At 59.8% G+C, this 18,841-nt stretch overlaps 1 protein-coding gene across 1 annotated transcript in view; it reads right to left on the bottom strand.

The window, feature by feature from the left end:
• Positions 1-1,722: 1,722 nt before the first annotated feature.
• Positions 1,723-18,841, bottom strand: part of RANGAP1 (Ran GTPase activating protein 1) — a 31,288-nt gene continuing 14,169 nt past the window's right edge. Inside the window, exons 5-16 of the mRNA XM_059401928.1 lie at positions 18,442-18,621; positions 14,844-14,978; positions 12,312-12,470; positions 11,171-11,284; positions 10,651-10,750; positions 10,469-10,553; positions 9,273-9,465; positions 8,232-8,372; positions 6,458-6,560; positions 5,164-5,252; positions 4,843-4,964; positions 1,723-2,770 (exon numbers count right to left, since the gene is read on the bottom strand). Of these exons, the coding sequence (XP_059257911.1) occupies positions 2,701-2,770; positions 4,843-4,964; positions 5,164-5,252; positions 6,458-6,560; positions 8,232-8,372; positions 9,273-9,465; positions 10,469-10,553; positions 10,651-10,750; positions 11,171-11,284; positions 12,312-12,470; positions 14,844-14,978; positions 18,442-18,621 (1,491 nt within the window). The 3' untranslated portion in view covers positions 1,723-2,700. The remainder of the gene's footprint in view (positions 2,771-4,842; positions 4,965-5,163; positions 5,253-6,457; positions 6,561-8,231; positions 8,373-9,272; positions 9,466-10,468; positions 10,554-10,650; positions 10,751-11,170; positions 11,285-12,311; positions 12,471-14,843; positions 14,979-18,441; positions 18,622-18,841) is intronic.

Below are 18,841 nucleotides of genomic sequence, written 5' to 3'. Positions count from 1 at the left end.
CCGTGGTGCACTTCTCAGTCTGAACTGATGCTTGTGCCTTCCTAACCTCGGAGGCCACAGGGCCGGCACCAGGCACCCTGGAAGGGTGCGCCAGGCTGGAGAACCAGCCGTGAAGCTGTTTCTCCATCTGTTAAATGATCACCTGTGAGAAGTTCTACTGGAGTCTCCAGACTCAGCTCTCGTATCCCATCTAAGATCTATTTGAGGGGCTCCTGGGTGGCTCAGTGGGTTAAACCTCTGCCTTCAGCTCGGGTCATGATCTCAGGGTCCTGGGATGGAGCCCCGTTATCAGGCTCCCTACTGAGTGAGGAGTCTGCTTCTCCCTCTCTCTCTGCCTGCCCCCCTGCCTACTTGTGATCTCTCTCTGGAAAAAAAAAAGAAAAAAAAATCTATTTGAGAGCGAGCACCGGCGCAGGGGGAGGGGCAGAGGCAGAGGACAAGGAGAGGGAACCTCAGGCGACTCCCTGCTGAGCGCAGAGCCTGAGTGGGGCTTGAGCTCACGACCCTGAGATCATAACCTGAGCTGAAATCAAGAGTCGGAGGCTCAACTAAGCCACCTGGGCACCCCATGCACCCCTAACTCTTGAAGACTTCCCTGACCTCACTGCCCACCATCCCTTTTACTGGGCCATGACTGTTCGTCTCGCGTGCCAGACTGGGAGCCCCCCAAAAGTTGTGCCTGTGGCCTAGAGCTCAAAACAGGGCCTGGCGAAGGGGTGGGGGTTGGGGTCGGTCAGAACTCTACCTGCCTCTGCCGTATCACCTCACGGAGCAGGGGGTAGGGGGCCAAGCCATGGGAATCTCTGCCACCACCAGCCAAGAGAGAGAGTGCCTGTTGCCTGAGTGGTCCACAGCCAATAAGGAAATGCTGCCCCTTCGAAAGCTCGGAGGCACTTTTTTTTTTTTTTTTTTTTTTTTAAAGATTTTATTTATTTACTTGAGAGAGAGACAGTGAGAGAGAGCATGAGCAAGGAGAAGGTCAGAGGGAGAAGCAGACTCCCCACGCAGCTGGGAGCCCGATGCGGGACTCGATCCTGGGACTCCAGGATCATGACCCGAGCCGAAGGCAGTCGTCCAACCAACTGAGCCACCCAGGGGTCCCTCGGAGGCACCTCTTGAATTCAGTGGGAGGCACGGGCTCCCCAGGCGTGCTGCTGGCTCAGGCAGGTGGTGAGGAGGGTCTGCTGTCCTCCCACCACATGAGGCAAAAGGGAAGGAAGGACCCCAAGGGGGTGCCCTCCACTCCAGGCCCTATGGCCAGACACCCCATGGGTGCTTCCCAGCCAAGCTCAACCCTGTGACATGACCTTGCTAGCCAGACCCGGGGGTCCTGACCGTGCAGCCAGTGAGGCTTGTGGCAAAATCTGGACAGGGTCTGGCTTAGCCAGGTCCATCGATGGAGCAGTGCAGGGGCCGGGGGCGCTACAGCCCAAAGGCTTGGTGAAGGGTAAGAGGAAGCTGGACAGCTGCAACATGCCCAGCTCCAGACCCTTTACCCAGAGGAAGAGATCCTTCCACGCTCCCTGACCCCCAGGACTCGTGCGCCGCTCCTGGGCATGAACTGCCCAGCTGTCCACGGTGAGCTGGCACGCCGTGCCCCATGGGACGATACAAGGTGGGCGCAGGGGCGCTTCTGGGGATGGACCAACCCGTCCGGACTGGTTGGGCCTCCAGGTACTAAGCCCCAACTACCCACCTTAAGATGAAAGACTGCTCAGTGCCCACGCTTGCCACAGATGACTTTATTTGTGAAGCCCCGGGCACAGCCCAGACACACAAAGAGCGCAAAGGGGAAAACACAGAGTGTGGGGGGGGCGGCTCCAGCGCAGTCCCCACCCTGTCCTGGTCCTTTAGGAGCCTCTGAGCCACAGCTCAGGCTCTGTGGGCCCCGCCCCCGGGGGCCGGAGACCAGGTCTGGGCCTACCAAAAAGCACCCCCCAGCATGGCCCCCAGGCCAGTCACAGACATCTCAGCAGCAAGGCGCGGGCCCCACTGGGTCTGGAGCGCGCACCATCCACCCAGCAAGTCCTGCTCCTAGACCCCCAGGGTCCGCCACCGGCCTCTCTTCCTGTCCACACGGCCTGGGAACCGGAGTCTTGTCTTTTGCTGGCCGCCCCATGGGCCCACGCCCGTGGCAGTCTCTGCAGTCCAGGCGGAGAGATCAGCCCGGCCGTGATGGAGAGTGTGGATGGCAGTGGCCACGGGACCAGGGCTTAGTGACAGGAGGCAAAGTCGGCCACTAAGTGAGCAGCCCCAGGCAGGGCGGGAAACGCAGCCCAGCCGCGACACAGAGGGGAGGGCGGGCAGACAGACAGCAGCTGCCCGGGCTTTGGGGCAGCCCAGCAGGGCAGGGAAGGCAAGGCGGGAGAGGACAGCCACCAGGGCCTCGGGCTGGAGGCGCGGATCAGCAGAGCGCCCTCAGACGGCAAGGAGTTTAATGGCAGAGCAGCTTGCAGCCCTTTCGGGGGGCCAGCTCCCCTCCAGTGGGACCAGGGCCAGTCCAGCAGGGAGACATTAAAAACCCCAACCCTGACAGGAAGCGCACACCTGCACACGCACCACACCGACACGCACTCGGGGACCGACAGGACACAAGCAACAAAGAGCCTCCCTGCCTCTGGCTGGCTTGAGTCCTTCATCCGCGTCCCTTCCCAAGTCACTGGTCCGGGCTGCGGGCTCGGGGGGACGCTGGCTTCGCACCTAGACCTTGTACAGCGTCTGCAGCAGACTGTGGCGGGCAAAGGAGCAGGACTCCAGGGCACCATTGGGCCTGTGTGAGGAAAGAAGAGTCAGTGTAGGGGGTGGGAGGGAACCCACACAGCTCGGGCCGGAGACCTCAGGCTGCAGCAGGGCCACCATCCCCACTGTGGAGGGGGGGATCGGGGCTGTTTCTGAGGCCAGAAATGTGCCAGACTCTTTCTCTGACCTTCACGATGACTCTGTGGGGGAGATGATAGAAGCCTGCCTTCTGCGCGCTGCAGGGTGGGGGGTGTGTGAAGCTCAGAGCGGTGGGAACCCAGGCCCTACTCTCCACCCGGCAGCCTGTGCAAGGGTCCTTCCAACGGCCACAGGGCCCCTCACAGATAACGGGCTGGCCACTGTCACCGTCAAGATCATGAATCTCGGGGTGCCTGGATGGTTCAGTGGGTTAAAGCCTCTGCCTTCAGCTCAGTCATGATCTCAAGAGTCCTGGGATCGAGCCCCACATCCCGCTTTCTGCTCAGCAGGGAGCCTGCTTCCTCCTCTCTCTCTGCCTGCCTCTCTGCCTATTTGTAATCTGTCAAATAAATAAATAAAATCTTTAAAAAAAATTAAAAAAAAAAAAAAAGATCATGAATCTCACTACAGAGAAAGAAAGGAGGCTTGGCGAGTGGGGGTGCAGCCAGGATGTGCGGCCCACAGGCGCCGTATCAGACCACTGGGCCAGGAGTCGAGGGAGGGGAAAGGTGCCTGTCACTCTGTGGTCACCTCAAAGGCGGCCTAAGGGACAGCTTTTACCAATTCCCCTCTTTTAAGTGGAATAGACAAAGCCTGTGCTGGGGGTGGGGCACACACCCTGCCACTGACCAACAGCACCAAGGGAGAGGGTCTCTTCTTGTGGGTCCACACCCAGCCCTAGGGCAACAGAAAGGCAAAAGGAACAATTCTGACTAGAGGCTGAAAGGAACTGGGCTTTGTCAGGTGGTGGCGGGCAGGGCCAGGGCCAGTAGATGCTCCACGGAACTAAGCCCACGCCGTGGGAACCGGCACAGGGGAGAGTGCACCTGGGCAGGGGAGGCTGGGGAGGGACATCCAGCTGCAGCCAGGGTGAGGGCCTGCCCTGGACTCTGGCAGAGGGCCAAACACTCAGCTCTTCCCCCCAGCACGGGGCTCAAACTCATGACCCCAAGATCGAGAGTCACAGGCTCTACCAACTGGGCCAGCCAGGCGTCCACAGCTCGACTTTTCACAATGGCCAGTGCAGGTGCCGCGGAAGGGGTGGTGTCGGCCACAGCGGCGGCGGGGGGTAGGTGTGGTGGTGGCAGGTGGGCAGACATACGAGAGTATGAAGCCCAAGGAGCACAACAGACCACAAGATGTCACGGTGGCCAAGAGGCCGTGGCGCCGACAGTCCTGGAAGCTGGCCGGGGATCCTCACCACATGGAGCCAGATGACCCCGCAACACTCATCGCCTCCACCAGGCAAGGACTGTGCTGCGCTCGCTCCCCCCTGCCAGCCTTCCCCAAGGCACTGGATTCCCAGCAACTGTGGAGGGTCCGAGCCACCAGAGACAACCTCATTCAACAGCCTCGTGGGCAGGTAGGGAGACTAAGGTCTGAGGAAGGCCAGGAGGGGGCTGGGGCCACAGAGGACCTCAGTGAGGACAGGGGACGAGCCCTCCGACCCATCCCTCACAGGCGCTGGGGTGTGAAGGCTCCTTGTTACCCAACGTGGCTACTGCCCCACCACGGCCCATGACTCTCCTGCAGGACAAGGCGAAGGTTTCCAGGCTCTGAGCATCTGGTGTCTGCAGGCGGAGGCCCACGTGCGGGTGTGACAGGCCCTCTAGCTTCAGCCCTGTGGCCAAGGGAACAGACACAGAACTGCTCCCACAGACATCTGCTCCCAGAGACTGAGGACAGGACACTGAGCAGCACAGAGAACCTGGGCAACTCTCCAGTGCTGCTTCCTCATGAGAAAATGGGGGGCCATTCCGTGTCCTCTGTCTCTCTCAGGAAAAGACACCGAGGGGGGACACTTAAACACAGATGCTGAGAGCCCCGCACAAGGGGAAGCCTCCACGGACTAGGGGTTGCATATGCGAGGTGCGGCTGCCCTGGGGGCTGCGAGGGCACACTCACTTGGTCACGAATGCCAGCAGCAGGGGCGCGAGCGCCTTGGGAAAGTAGTCCTGCTGCACCATGTGGTTCAGCGCCATCAGGGGGCCGTACAAGTTGGCAATGGCCTTGATCTTGTCTTCACTCTGTGAGGGGAACACACAGCACAAGGCAGAGTGAGCTACAAGGCCCCTGGGATGGCTGAGGTCGAGCTGAGTCCCATCATGGAGGAACGGGGCTTAAACGGCCCCGGGCCCCAGCAGGACTCTGGTGTGGGTCGGGGTGGGTGGGTAGGCGTGGCCCGAGCTGCCCCTGGTGTCCCCCCTCCCTCCCAGACAGCCTCACCTTGAGCAGCCCCATGTGAATGAGGAGCCGGGTGAGGAAGGCGTTGGAGTTGAAGGAGGGGGCGCTGAAGGCCTTCTTCATCAAGGCATCTGCAAAGCAGAAGCAGCCATGGGGCAGCAAGTTTGTTGCAGCGAACGGCCACCCACCGGCCAAGGGCACGCAGCCCCGGCACACACGGGCTGGGGCCCGCCTCCTGCACGAGTCAGCCCAACACAGGGCGGCAGACTGCGGTCACGGGTCCCAGGCTGAGGGGACAGCCAGCACCGAGGGAAAGGCTCAACCCGCCCGCTGTGACACCTTGCCATTCTTGTCCTGACCTCACACACTGAAAAGGGGCTTGGGAACCTGCGTGACTGGGGCTGGTGGGGGTGGGGGGCGGTGGGGGTGGAGATGAAGGAGGCAGATCACCCGGGGGGAGGTTCCAGCCACTCTGGGGGGGCAAGCAAGCGGGGACGAGCAGAGAAGGTCAGGAAAGGAGGGGTGGGGGTCTACTGACACTGGGGCTGCGCGCGGCCGGGCAGCTGTTCTGGGGAACAGAATGCAGGTAATTTGTTCCCATCAATGCGCACGGGGCTGGGACCACAAGGAGCAGACTTAGGGGCTCCACCCGGCCTCGCCGCCCCCATCGGCCTCGCTCCCCACTGGCCCTCCTGCCTCAATGCCGCCCACAGTGCACCCACCCAGGACAAAGTGCCACACGGAGCCCCACTCCTCTCTGCCCTGTTCCCGTGCTGAGCTCTTCGTCCCCTCCCTGCCTGGCCAAGCCTGGCCCACCTGGCGGGGCTCAAGGTGCGCAGGGCACAGGTGCTGTCACGGAAGCAGCACAGGGAGTGGGGTGGTGAGGGAGGGTCACGACCGGACGAGAGAGATCTCAGGAAGCCCTGGGAACGCTGTGGGGAAAGCAGGCATCCTGCAGGCTTCCAGGTGGGGGGACTGTGTGGAGGCTCAGAGATGAGGGCAAAAGCTCATGACCTCTCCTGCGGGCGGGCCACCCCTGGAAGGGCCTCGGGGCTGTCACTATCTGGCCTTCTACGGCAGATGCCACCTGATGAGATCCAACTAGACATAACTGTACGGCTCTGGAAAGGCCTCTGTTCCCCCTTCCGTAAAAAGTAAGACGGGACCGCAGCCAGCCTGCTCCACGGCAAGAACCCAACCAAAAAGGCAGAAGAGGGCAGAGAGCGGTGCACACGTCCGCGCGCGGCAACCAGGGGCTCCAGCAACTAGAAACGTCACCTGAGCCCGGAGGCAGCAGGGCGGCAGAGCCAGCCACACCCAGGCCAAGCCGCCTTACCTACTGCATCCTGCACAGCTGTCCTCACCGCGGCTTCGTCCTTAAACACAGACGACACCTTCAGGAAGGCAGAGACCACCTTTTCTGGGTCAGAGGTGTCGGTCTGAGGACACAGGAGACAACGGCTGGTCACCAGCGGCCAGAGCTCCAGGGAAGGTGTGCCTGCACACCGCTGCGGGCTGAAGGAGGCCTGTGTCGCGCCAAGGTCTCCGGGGCTAGGGGGGCAGGGATGGGTCCTGCCTCACCCCGTGCGGTCCCCTGGAGCTAGGCAGGGGCCTGGCCCACAGCGGTGTATAGTCCACACAGCCCGTGAGTCCACACAACCATGGTCATTCCCATGGCCCAATGGGCCCCTTCGGATAATCCAAGCTGAACAGATAATGCAAAGACGACATTCACGAGCAAGGAAGCTTAATCTCACGGAAGTGGAGACAAGGGGAACGAACGCGAGTGTCCAGACACAGCGCAGGCCTAAGTGTGACCTCCACTCGTGGGCACGGAGGGGACAATGATTTTGCTGACAGTTTTGCTGACGCATCTCAACAGATGACGGCTGGTATTAGAGGAAAAAGTGGACCTTTCATCCCATGCATCACAGGAAGGAAGAACAGAACACAAATAAAACGTAAAAAGGACATCAGCCAAAATGCCAAGCCAGCGCGGAGAGCGGGCCCATTGAATTACTTATGCTCATCAAAACTGTTTCCTCATCTACAGATTACACACGGTAAGAGGGTCCACATGGTGGGCTGCCAAAAGGCTTCGATACCAGAACCATGTTGGGACACTCAGGACAGTGCCTGGCAGACAGGAGGTGCCTGACAGACAGGAGGTGCCTGACAGCCGCCGCGGACGATCCGGGCAGTGAGCCAACACACGAGGCTGCAGCAGGGCCCTGGCAGGCACGTGGCCTCCGCGGGAGCCCCAGGAGGACAAGGGTGGGAGGCGGAGCCTAGGTGTGTGCGCACCAGAGCGTCCTGGGAGAACTCCCTAACTCTCCAGGTGTCCCCGGGTGCCGCGTGCCTGCCCGTCGGCGGCCCGCGCGTGTTCCCAGCAGCGCATCATCTGCAGCCCCCGGAGGGAGGTACACACGCGGGTCATACTCACTCGTGTTTCTGTGGGTTTAAAAAACAAACGTGTACGTATCTACCCAGAGGATACAAACACAGTGATTTGAAGGGGTCCCTGCACCCCAGTGCTTATGGTGGCAAGGGCCACTGTAGCCAAACTAGGCAAAGAGCCCAGCTGCGCATCGACAGACGAAGGGATAAGGATGTGCGACATACACAGACGGAGTACTACTCAGCCATCAAAAAAAGGAAGCTGTAACAATCCGCGACGACGGATGGAACTAGATATCATGCTAAGCAAAGTAAGTCCGATAAAACCAAATGTATGATTTCACCCATATGTGGACTTTAAGAAACAAAACAGATGAACACAGGAGAAGGGAAGGAAAAGAAAGAAGAGAGAGAAAGGCAAACCATAAGACTCTCACCTACCGGGAACAAACTGCGGGCTGCCGGAGTCAGGTGGGGGAGGGGACGGGGTGCCGGGGGGGGGGGGGGGGGCATTAAGGAGGACACTTGACTGCGTGAACACGGGGTGTTCAGTGCAACCGACGAGTCACTAAACTCTGCCCCCGAAACTAACACACACACAAACACCGGGCAGCCCCCATTCCCACTGGCAGCGTCCCCCCCAAAGCCCGGGCTCTGCTGGTCCCCGTCTTCCTGCGGCTCCAGAAACCGCAGCTGGCGGCGCTGTCACGCACCTGCTGGGCTATCAGCACCGAGCTCTTGGGTCCGAGGCGCAGCAGCTTCTCCGGAGAGGGGAAAGCCAGGAATGTGGAGACGTCTGCGGGCGGCGGTGTGGACAGCGCGGGCGGCGGTGTGGACAGCACGGGGGCCGGCTCCTGAGGGACAGGGGGCACAGATGGCTCTGGACAGGTCCGAACCCAGACTCCTCACCCAGAACACGCACCCCTCACTCTGGGGGCCTATGGCTCGGAATGCAGTCTTCTCCCTCCCGCTCACAGGCAGGCCCCTAAAGGCTGAGGGGCCCACAGACGCTTCCCTGACTGGCTCCTAGTGCAGGAGCCTCTGCGGTGGGGGCAAGCCCCCTCCTTAGGCCAAGGAGCTCCTCCCTGGGACACACGATGTCCCAGAAGTGACGCAGGAGGCATGTGGGGGTGGAAGGGGACCCCACCAGGAACTCGAGTGGAGCCCGGGGAAGCACCAGAGGTGCCCAGCCATTGGCTCAAATGCTTTCCTAAACTGGGAAAAAAGTGAAATTCAACGTGAGCGCGGGGGTCCTTGTCCAACCCGTAGTTCTCCAGAAGCTGCACTTGGGAGTCTGTGAGGGAACAGACTACGGCCATCCTGTCGACATCAGCCTCTTAGTGAAGCAAGCGGGACACCAAGTGTCCCAGCTGGGCCACAGTCTCCAGAACGGGAGGCTGTCCCTACGGGTCACCTAAATGGATAGGAAAAGAGTTTCTATTTGTGCTGATTTTTACCCTATTCTTTTAGAAATATTTAATGTGTTTCGTAAGAAACAGTGCAGCTGCATAACACACGCTATAACCCCGTCACAGCGCACAAATGAACACTCCTGTGCCGGGGACAGCGTAAGCCGAGAGCAGTACAGCCACACGGCGGAGATTTTCTTCTTTTACTCACAGGTGTGTGTGTTCAAAAACACTTTGCACCCAGGGTACCTAAGCGGATTCCACACCCACCACCCCCTGAAGATGCTTCGGGATTTCACATCCGAGGGCCCAGACTCTGACCCTGGCAAACGACAAGGAACTCACTCCACTGTTCGGGTCCAGAATCTTCCTTGACGGTGTGGATGGCTCCTCTCCTCGCCCCTGCTGTGGCTCCTCCTCCTCCTCCTCCTCTTCCTCCTCCTCCTCTTCCTCTTCTTCCTCCTCCTCCTCCTCTTCTCCTTCCTCTTCCTCCTCCTCCTCTTCCTCCTCCTCATCCTCATCCTCGCCCTCGTCATCACTGCGGAGGGGACTCGGCTAAAGCGGACCCTCCTTGCCCAGTGGCCTACGCTGGCGCCGAGGCCTGGCTCCACACCCCCACACGGCCCGGGCACATGGGAGGGAGCCTGCAGAGGCCTGGGGGAGCAGCTGCTCCTGGGGTGGGGGGCCACGTGGGTCAGCAGAGAGCCCACTGCTCCCCCAAGGAAGCCCATGTCGTGAACACCGAGGAACCAGATCTCATCCCTGTCCCACATGGGCCCCAGTCCCACTGGGGAAACAGAGAAAAAGAAGAAAATGGTCTGTCACAGCTGACTTGGCATGAACACTGCCCAGGCTGAGATCCCAAGAATGCGCCACCCGTGGCTCACTGCCCACAGAAAGCTGCGGCTGCAGGGGACAGGGGAAGGGGGGGCTTCTGGAACCACGAGCCTCTTGAGGCCATTGCTGAGCCCCCGGTTCTCAGCGGCAGCACCGGCCTAGCCCTGAGGCGACACAAGTGAGGGGCTGCAGGTGAATGAAGGAGTCCTGGGCGTTAGAAGGGCAGAGGCAACTGGATGCTGACGGCCCACCCGGCTCCTATCCTGCCCACCCCGGCCCCTGCTCCCCCTGCACGTCGGCCCCGCAAACCCCGCACCCCGCACTCGCTTGTACCATCTACCTTTCCAGACCCCATCTCCAAGTCTGACTGTACAAACAGTCCTGAGCGAGCCCAGCCCCTGCCCCCGGACTTCACTGCTCCCCACCTTAGCGGTCGCTCAGATCAAAGCTCATCCCTTCGGAAGCCCCCGGCTCACCCGCACCAAAGGGTGCCCGTTCCCAGGCTCTTCCTGCCTCCTTGCCGAACACCTGCTAATCCAACGTCCCCGGCCCACCCGCCCCGCCGGAACGCCGGGAGTCAGAGACCTTCACGGGCTCCTCGCACCCGCCGCCCCGCAGAGCACCTGGCACAGACAGGGGCTCCAACAGCGGGTTCGGAGCAACTAAACGCAGAACCACAGGCGCCATGGCTCGCAGCCCCCTACCTGAGGGAGGCCAGCACCTTGGCCATGCTGAAGCCGTCCAGCACTTCCTGAAGCTGCTCGCAGCCCTCCTCTCCCAGTATGTTGCCTGTTCATGGGCGGGAGGGGGAGACAAGAGGAAGGAAGGTCAAGAGGGCAGCAGGGCCCACGTGGCAGGCCTGGGCCAAGGCCACCGTCCCTCTTACCGTTGAGGTCCAGCTTCTCCAGCTCGGTCTTGTCCGCCACGGCCTCGGCAACAGCCAGAGCAGCATCTCTCTTGATTTCACAGAACGACAAGTTCAGCTCCTAAAAATAAGAGGAAGAAGTAGAGGCAAACAGAACCACAGGCCGGGGGACCGGGACCTACTGTGAAGCCTCTGTTTTCCCCACGGGAGGGTAAGGCAGGCTCTGTCCTCCAGCCAGGCAGAGTAACGCTCACGATAAAAATAATGCCATTTCCGTCGTGGCGTGCCGGGCGCTGGGTGCGTTCTCTCGTGCTACACCCTCCTGACCTCACGGCTCCCTCCTCCCATTTCAAAAATGAGGAAAGCGGCTCCTATCACACAGGTGACAGGACTGCACAGCACGAGGGAAGCTGTGCAAGGACTGAGCCACGAACCTAGGCCCTCCCGGCCTTCAAGACTACCCCATCCCTGCCCCAAAGGCAGCAACCCGAGCGTGCGGGAAGCCCAGCCCCGCGCGGGGAGACACAGGCGGCGCCGGCACCTTCAGCTTGGGCAGGCCCCCACGCACGGCCTCTGCGATGGCGACGGCGCCCTTGGAGCGCACCAGGCAGTCCCCGAAGTTGATCACCTCCACCTGCCGCAAGGTCTTCAGCGTCTGCGAGGAGGAAGCCAAGGCCAGGGTGAGGGCGAGGGCCTCCGAGAGCTCACGGCTCACCCCGTCTGTCCTCACACTGTCGCCGCCCCTCTCACCTGGCCTTCCCCGAACCTCATCAGCTCGCGTTCCCTCCCGGCTTCTCGCGAACCTCCCTCCACCCTACTTCTGTGCTACGGCCAGAACCTTCTTGAAGCCCAAATCTGACCAAGTCGAACCTCCAACTTAAAACCCTGCACACCTATTACTCATGGGAGAGCCACGGCGTTAGCAAGAGACCCCCCCCCCACTCCCCGCCCCTCCTCCAGCCTTTAGACACACCCTGAACCCTGGTCATTTCAAACCAGGACCAATGGAACAAGGCTCCCTCCCACCTCTGGGCCTCCCCCCACGCTGCGGATCCCTCTGCCCAAAACACTCTTCTCTGTCCACAGTCCATGTGGAAAGACCAAGCCCTGTACGACTTGGTCAAAATGTGACTTCTTCCAGAAAGTCTTCCCTAAGTCTGACTTGAACTTCCTGTGTGTTCCCCTACCCTTGCCCCCGTTTCTGCTAACAGCCCCCAGCAGCGGGACTAGCCTTTCATGGGGCTTGGGGCCCTGTGAGGTCTCGCCAGCCAGCCAGCCAGCCAGGTTCGGGCCCTGCGCTCTCGCTGGCCTCTCCCCTCCCTCCTGGGACTAGGAGCTCCTTGGAGGCAGAGTCTGATTCAACTCTGCCTGGCCTGCACGAGGTACAGAGTTCAATTAACAGCTGATGAAAGAATCAATGAGAAACATAGAAGCCAGGCAGCCTCTGAGAGCACATCCAGCACCAGCAGCTGGATGTAGAAGCAGCTCAGAGGGAGGCGGTATTTACATGCCCAAAAATGGCACAAGCAAGCCTGTGACATGTGCCCCACTCTGGAATGTTCAAAATAGCCGGGCACATACCTGGTGGAGGGGCAGAGGGGGCTTACCTGATGATGGGTGTGTTCAGAAGGCAGCAGCCACACCTGCTTATTCCCACCCTAACCCCGCCGCCCCCGCCTTACCTTGGCCATAGCCGCGGCGCCCTTCTCGGTGAAGGTGTTGTCGTTCAGGTTGATGACCCGTAGCAGGGGGTTGATGGCGAAAGCCTGGGCCAGGGCCGTGACGCCGGGGTGATTGATGCCATTCTGAGGCATGTGGACCTCCTCCAGAGTCCCGATGATCTGTGAGGGGCAGGAAGGACAGAGCAGGGTGGTGGGCTCCCGAGCTATCTAGGGATAGGCCCCGCACCAACAGTATCCAACGGGCAGAAGGGGAAGGGCTGCTGTCAGCTCGGGCCCAGGTTTGCCCGTGGCTATGCGGCGCACAGATCTCAAAGCTTTGCGCAGGGTCGTATCTGATCCTCTCCACAATCTCGGGAGGGAGACCTACCTGGACAGAGAAGACTAGGGATCAGAAAGGCTAGTAAGTAACTCATGCAGGGTCACACCGCTCAGAACACAGGTTCCTGCATCATACACAGGTGTCCTCTACCTCGCAAGGACCCTGGGCGCTGGCCCGGGGGTCAGCCGCAGTCCGTCCCTGCAAACTGCACACAGCTCCTGTGCCGGTCTTGCTCGGGGCTCTCCCGCGCTATTTACACAGCACAACCAGTGCCGCACGTTCCCTGCTGCTCTGCAGCGCGGAATCTCCTCCAACCACCTAGCTCTTGTTCAGCCCCATCTTCCGACACCTCCTTCGCTCTGCATGGAACACTGCGGCCTTATCTGTGGACATTTTCTTGATAGACTGACTCCTATGCTGTCTTCCTATATATAGCTCTCATTTTGGACACCTCCTCCCCAAGGAGGGCTTCCAGGATCCCCCTGCCCCCAGGCACGGTCCAGCGCTCTTCTCTGTGCCCCCAGAGCACTGTCCTTCCTCTCTGTGTTTCTCATCCTGAACCATCGGTGCCACTTTCCTGTCTACACCCCACCAGCCTGAGCTCCCAAGGAGAGCCACATTCCAGCCTCTACTGCTACCAAGGATTGAGGCCAGGCGTGCGAGGACTCTCCACTTAGGGGCCTTTTGTAGTTCCGCAGTGCCCAGAACAGCACAGGGAGTTCACAGATAAATGCAGGCAGGTAGGCCAGTGAAGGAATATTACCAGTAAGGACTTCTCAGTATCTTCTGGTACCAGACCCTTTGGGCCATCTGCTAAAGCCCATGGCTCCCTCCTGAACATACTTTAAAATTTTAAGATAAATAATACAGAACTAAAAGGAAATCCATTCAACTGGAAGACAGTCCTCAAAATATTTAGAAAAAACCCCAAATGTGTGCTGCAGCAGTAGATGCCCTCCTTAGTACAAAGGCACCAGGTAACAGTACCCGCGGGCAAGCCCACCGCCACCGCGATGCTGATGAGCAGGAAACAGAGGTTCCAACGTCTCTGTAACAACTGTAACTTGATGTGAAAAATCTGTGATTTCCATACTTGTCACAATCACGGGCATTCTGAACGCTGCTGAGATTTATTCTACGTTCACGATTCAAGGTAACACTAGATTTTAGTTACTTTAGTGGTTGTCAACCATGCAATCTTCCCCCAGCCACATTCAAAGACTCCCTGAATTCTACCCACAGACTAGAGACAGCCCAGGGACCCTGTGCGAAGAGCCCCGCTCTAAGGGCACGGGAGGACGTCTGCCGGCGGCTCGCACTCACACAGCACACCATCTTCCCAGCCTGCTTCCCAGCCCACCAGGGACAGCAACCGGGCGGGGGGCAGGGGATGGTGCAGAGAAGGTGTAACCTTTAACGGCACAGAGTTCGCAAGGATGGCAACCGGGCTCCCCAGCTCTGGCGGCAGCAGGAGCTCCCTGCAGCCAGGGGTCCAGTAAGACCCAGGGCACCTTCCGCTGCCATGCTCCCTCTCTGCCCGAGATGAGCTCCGGCAGGGAGACAGTGGGGAATGCCGCTCTGGCCTGAGTGTGATGAATGCTGCCTAGGATACTGTTTGCCAAAGAAAACGTTTAAATTAAGAGAAAAGAAAGACTCCCAAGTTCCCACCGCCTTGGGGCAGGCATGGCCTTCTCACAGAGCTCAAGGTCAGGGTCTCAACAGTGTCCTGGGGTGGGGGGGCAGGGCACCGGGGCAGCCGTGAAGGGTGAAGGGAGGGGAGGCAGAGGGGAGAGGGCACCTGAGCCACTGCTCCCCGCCTCCCCCTCTCAAAGCATCTCTGTGCCCCACCCAGTGGAGGCCAGAGACACGGACCCTCCATGAGCCCAGGCGAGCGCCGTGCCAGGCTGTCATCCCACTCACCGCTCGGGCACCCCGCTGCCACTTCTGAGCCCAGCAGACCTCACCCACTGATCAGAGCAACCCCACAGCCTTCTCAAACACTACTCCAGGGAGCCGCCACCAATGCACCAGCAGTGGAGGACGGTGCACAGGAATTCGGCCCCGCTGCAGGAGCCAGCAGGTGCAGACGGGGAAGCAACTCACCCCAGGCCTCCCAGCTCGACTCCAGAGCTGGATGTCTACCAGCTTTGTCACCCTGCAAAACTCAGCCTGTCTCGGGGCATGGCGGGGCCAGGTGTGCTGGAGCCACTCACCCCGAAAGCTTCCGCCAAGGCAGTGGCTCCATCGTTCTCCAGACGGTTTCTGCCAGCCACGAAGACCTTCAGGCCCAGCGGCTTGCCTTGGGCACTGGATTTCCGGTGACACTCAGTCAGAGCCGCCGCTAGGATCTGGTGGGGGGAAGACAAGAGGCCCAACCCTGAGGCAGGAAGCCCTGTTTTTCAACATCCTGTGCCACCTACTGGTGGCAGACCCGGGGACAAAGAACAGCTCACAGGCACCATGTCATTCCGCGCCTGTGCTCAGCACCCTACAGCCGGCTCCGTGTGTCTGTCCCACCACCCTGTGGGATCTAGCCTTGGGTGAGAGGTGGGGACACACACCCGGAAGGAAGGGAGAAACCAACACGGAGAGGCCAACCGCAAGCCAGCTCCTGTACAGCCAGAAGCCCTCTGTGGGGAGGACGGTGGTGATTCCCACTTTCCAGCCGAAGAACTGCAGGCTCCGAGAGGGGCAGGGACATTCCTGTGGTTGTTAAACTAGTGGAAGACTGTGGACCAGAGCCCCAATCTTCTGGCACGTCTTCCACATCGCCCAGTGCCTAGGGGGAGCTGGCCGAGACCATGGCTCTGTCTCGCACCTCAGACACGTGGCTTGGGAGGTGTCAGGAGATAGCGAGTACCTGGTGATACCCACAGAGCAAACTGCTGGCTGGTTGCTGGGAACCCAGAGACCACGGTAAATAAAACGGGGCAGTCACGAGAAGTACAGAAGAGAGGCAACGTTCGGAGCGCGCCTCCTAGAGGGCCCGCGCTCTCGACAAAGGTACTTTCACACCTTCTCATTTCAACCACAAACTGAGCCTAGGAAGCAGGTGGTATTGGCTTGACTCTATTAGAAAGAAAGCCAAGGCTCAGAGAGGTAACTGTGCCGGCCGAGGTCCCACGGCAAATGCGCAGGGGAGCCCCAACTGACGGCTGCATCAGCCTGACTGCACAGCTCCCCGTCTCTGGGGGCAGGGAGGGCCAGAAGAATGACCACCAGCCCAACTCCCGGTGGGCTGTGCACAGGCTCAAGACTGGACTTCTGCTGTAACCAGCCTCCTAAGAAATCTCTGAGGAGGCAGGAACCAGCTGCCCCAGGGGATCCCATTCTCCCTGGTTCCTTCTGAGACCACCATGGTAAGGCCACAGCACCTACTAGAGTCCAACCGGGAGACTCTGGGTCTGAAGAGCTCCCAGCACAGGGATACATCTCACTCCCAGTGAGTCCTTCGGGCCCCTGCCGTTCCGTGTATGTGGCACACAGGCCACAGTGAACACATTCCAGCAGGAGGGACTAGCTTCCGCGGGACCGGGAGACCTTGGCGCTAGCAGCTCACAGGAGGCACAGGTCAGCAAGGCCAGCACCCACAAGATGCGACAAGAGGGTCTCACTGAATCAGAGTATGGGCAGTAAAGACAAGTACAAGTCAAATACCAGAGTGGGGGGGTGCCTGGGTGGCTCAGTGGGTTAAGCCGCTGCCTTCAGCTCAGGTCATGATCTCAGGGTCCTGGGATCGAGTCCCGCATCAGCCTCTCTGCTCAGCAGGGAGCCTGCTTCTCTCTCTCTCTCTCTCTGCCTGCCTCTCTGTCTACTTGTGATCTCTATCTGTCAAATAAATAAAATCTTTAAAAAAAAAAAAAACAAATACCAGAGTGGGGGGCACCTGCGTGTCTCAGTCAGTGAAGCATCTGCCTTCGGCTCTGGTCATCCTCCCAGGGTCCCAGGATGGAGCCCCGCATTGGGCTCCCTGCTCAGCGGAGAGCCTGCTTCTCCCTCTCCCTCTCCCAGCTGCTCTCCCTACTTGTGTTCTTTGTCAGATAAATAAATAAAATCTTTAAATAAAAAAACAAACAAACACATGGGGCGCCTGGGTGGCTCAGTGGGTTAAAGCCTCTGCCTTCGGCTCAGGTCAGGATCTCAGGGTCCTGGGATCAAGCCCTGCATCAGGCTCTCTGCTCAGCGGGGAGCCTGCCTCCTCCTCTCTCTCTCTCTGCCTGCCTCTCTGCCTACTTGCGATCCCTGTCAAATAGATAAATAAAATCTTTAAAAAAACAAAAAAAAAGGGACGCCTGGGTGGCTCAGTTGGTTAAGCAGCTGCCTTCGGCTCAGGTCATGATCCCAGCATCCTGGGATCGAGTCCCACATCGGGCTCCTTGCTCAGTAGGGAGCCTGCTTCTCCCTCTGCCTCTGCTGCCATTCTGTCTGCCTGTGCTCGCTCTCTCCCCCCCTCTCTCACTGATAAATAAATAAAATCTTTAAAAAAATAAATAAATAAAAAATAAAAAAACAAACAAACAAACAAAAAAACCTCAGAGTGGAGCTGCGCTGCCAGGGAGTCTCCCCTGGCCACAAGGTTCAGTCTTTGTCCCCGCGCCATGCCACACTCCTAGGCAGCTCTAGGAGCCTCAGGTCCCGTGGCTGGCCACGAGGCAGAGGAGAGCCGATGGCAAAGCTGGGGCACTTCCCAGGCGTGTCTCCAGCTCCCTCAGCACACCCTGCTCTAGGGTGGGCTGGACCTATTTTCTGTGCTGATGCCAACATTTTAACGTCTTCACACACGTGCACAGCTTATTGCCCAATTAGACGGGGGTGGGGGGCGTGGGGCTGACTGAGCCGGCCTTCCCTCCCGTGGGGCAAGAGGCAGCAGGCGCCGCTTGCAGGGGAGGCCGCTCTGGCTCCTCAGGCTGGGGCACCAGGAGCACAACACCGGCTCCTCTTGCTGCTCTAACGGGCACGAAAGCAGGTTTAAATCCCTCAGTCCCACCCCAGTCCCACCTCAGTCCCACCCCAGTGACGCCATCTGGGGACTTGACCCAAGATTTCTAACCCCAAATCCACTCAGGTAGAAAAATAGGAATAGCATCACCCCCTTCTTGGTGGGGGTGGGAGAATCAGGGTAATGTATTTAAGCCATCTTCAGAGAGAAGACGTTCCCAGTCGCTGTAGGTCCCCGTGTCCCAGCCTTTTTCTCCTTTTGGTCAGAACGAGCAGAATGCTGAGTGCGGATACGGAGGATGGGAACTGGCCTTTCTAGCGTCTGGGCCTAAAGCAGCCAGAATGAACGACAAAAGAGAACCAGCTAGGCTGGGCTCCCTCAGTGCAGGCTCTGGGAAGAGAAGAGACACCTTTCCACACAGACCAGCTGACCGGCTGGCAGGGTGGGGGAGGCACCTCGGGCAAGGCCCAGTCCTGAACTGTGCCCAGGCCTAAGCGGTTTCTCTTCCTGGGCTCTCTCCCCCACGTACATGCCGGGCCTCACGTGGCTCTGCACGCCGTTCCGAGGGCACAGCAAGTCTGGGATGCCCCAGCCCGGCGCTCTGCAGAGCCAGCAGACATTGCCTCCGTGTTGCCAAGACAACGTGAGAACTGGGAATGGTTGCTAGGCAACCCCACCCTCCAAGCCTCCACCTCCTCTCCCCACTGGCCACAGACTGCTGCCTTTGAGGCCTTGCTCCTCTGGAGAGAAAAGCACCGGGCCGGCCCTCCCAGATGGCGGCCACAGGCACTTACTTCCTGCTCCAACGCAGCAGGGGAGCAGGCAGGCAGGGAGGGAGGGAGGGGACGTGGCGGAGGGCCCGCCGCACCCACCTTGCCGCCGCCGATGCCCATGCCACAGTTGTTGAGCTTGAGCTCGTGGAGGGTGAAGCAGGCGGAGCTCTTGAGCAGGGCCTCAAAGCCTCGCACCCCATCAGGCCCGAAGGCGTTGTCGCTCAGGTCCAGCTCCACCAGCTGCGCCCCGGCGGTGATGAGTCCCTCTCCTAGTGAGGTCTGGACACAGAGAAGGTTCGGCTCAGTTTCATGGACACCTCCCGGAGGAAGCTTCTATGCCCGGTCCCCCCTGCCCTCAGCGGGCACCCAGGCAGAGACACAGACCATTTCAGTACAGACTGTCCCTATGTTACACCTGGGACCAGAAACTCTGAAGAAGGCTCCCAGTTCAGGTGGGGCGTGGGGTCTGGTATGCAGGGAGGTGGTCAGAGAACACTTC

The sequence above is a fragment of the Mustela nigripes genome, chromosome 6 (assembly GCF_022355385.1).
Source record: "Mustela nigripes isolate SB6536 chromosome 6, MUSNIG.SB6536, whole genome shotgun sequence".
Taxonomy (NCBI): Eukaryota; Metazoa; Chordata; class Mammalia; order Carnivora; family Mustelidae; genus Mustela; species Mustela nigripes.
The sequence above is the reverse complement of the archived record's forward strand: the minus strand, read 5'-3'. Positions and strand labels throughout refer to the sequence as shown.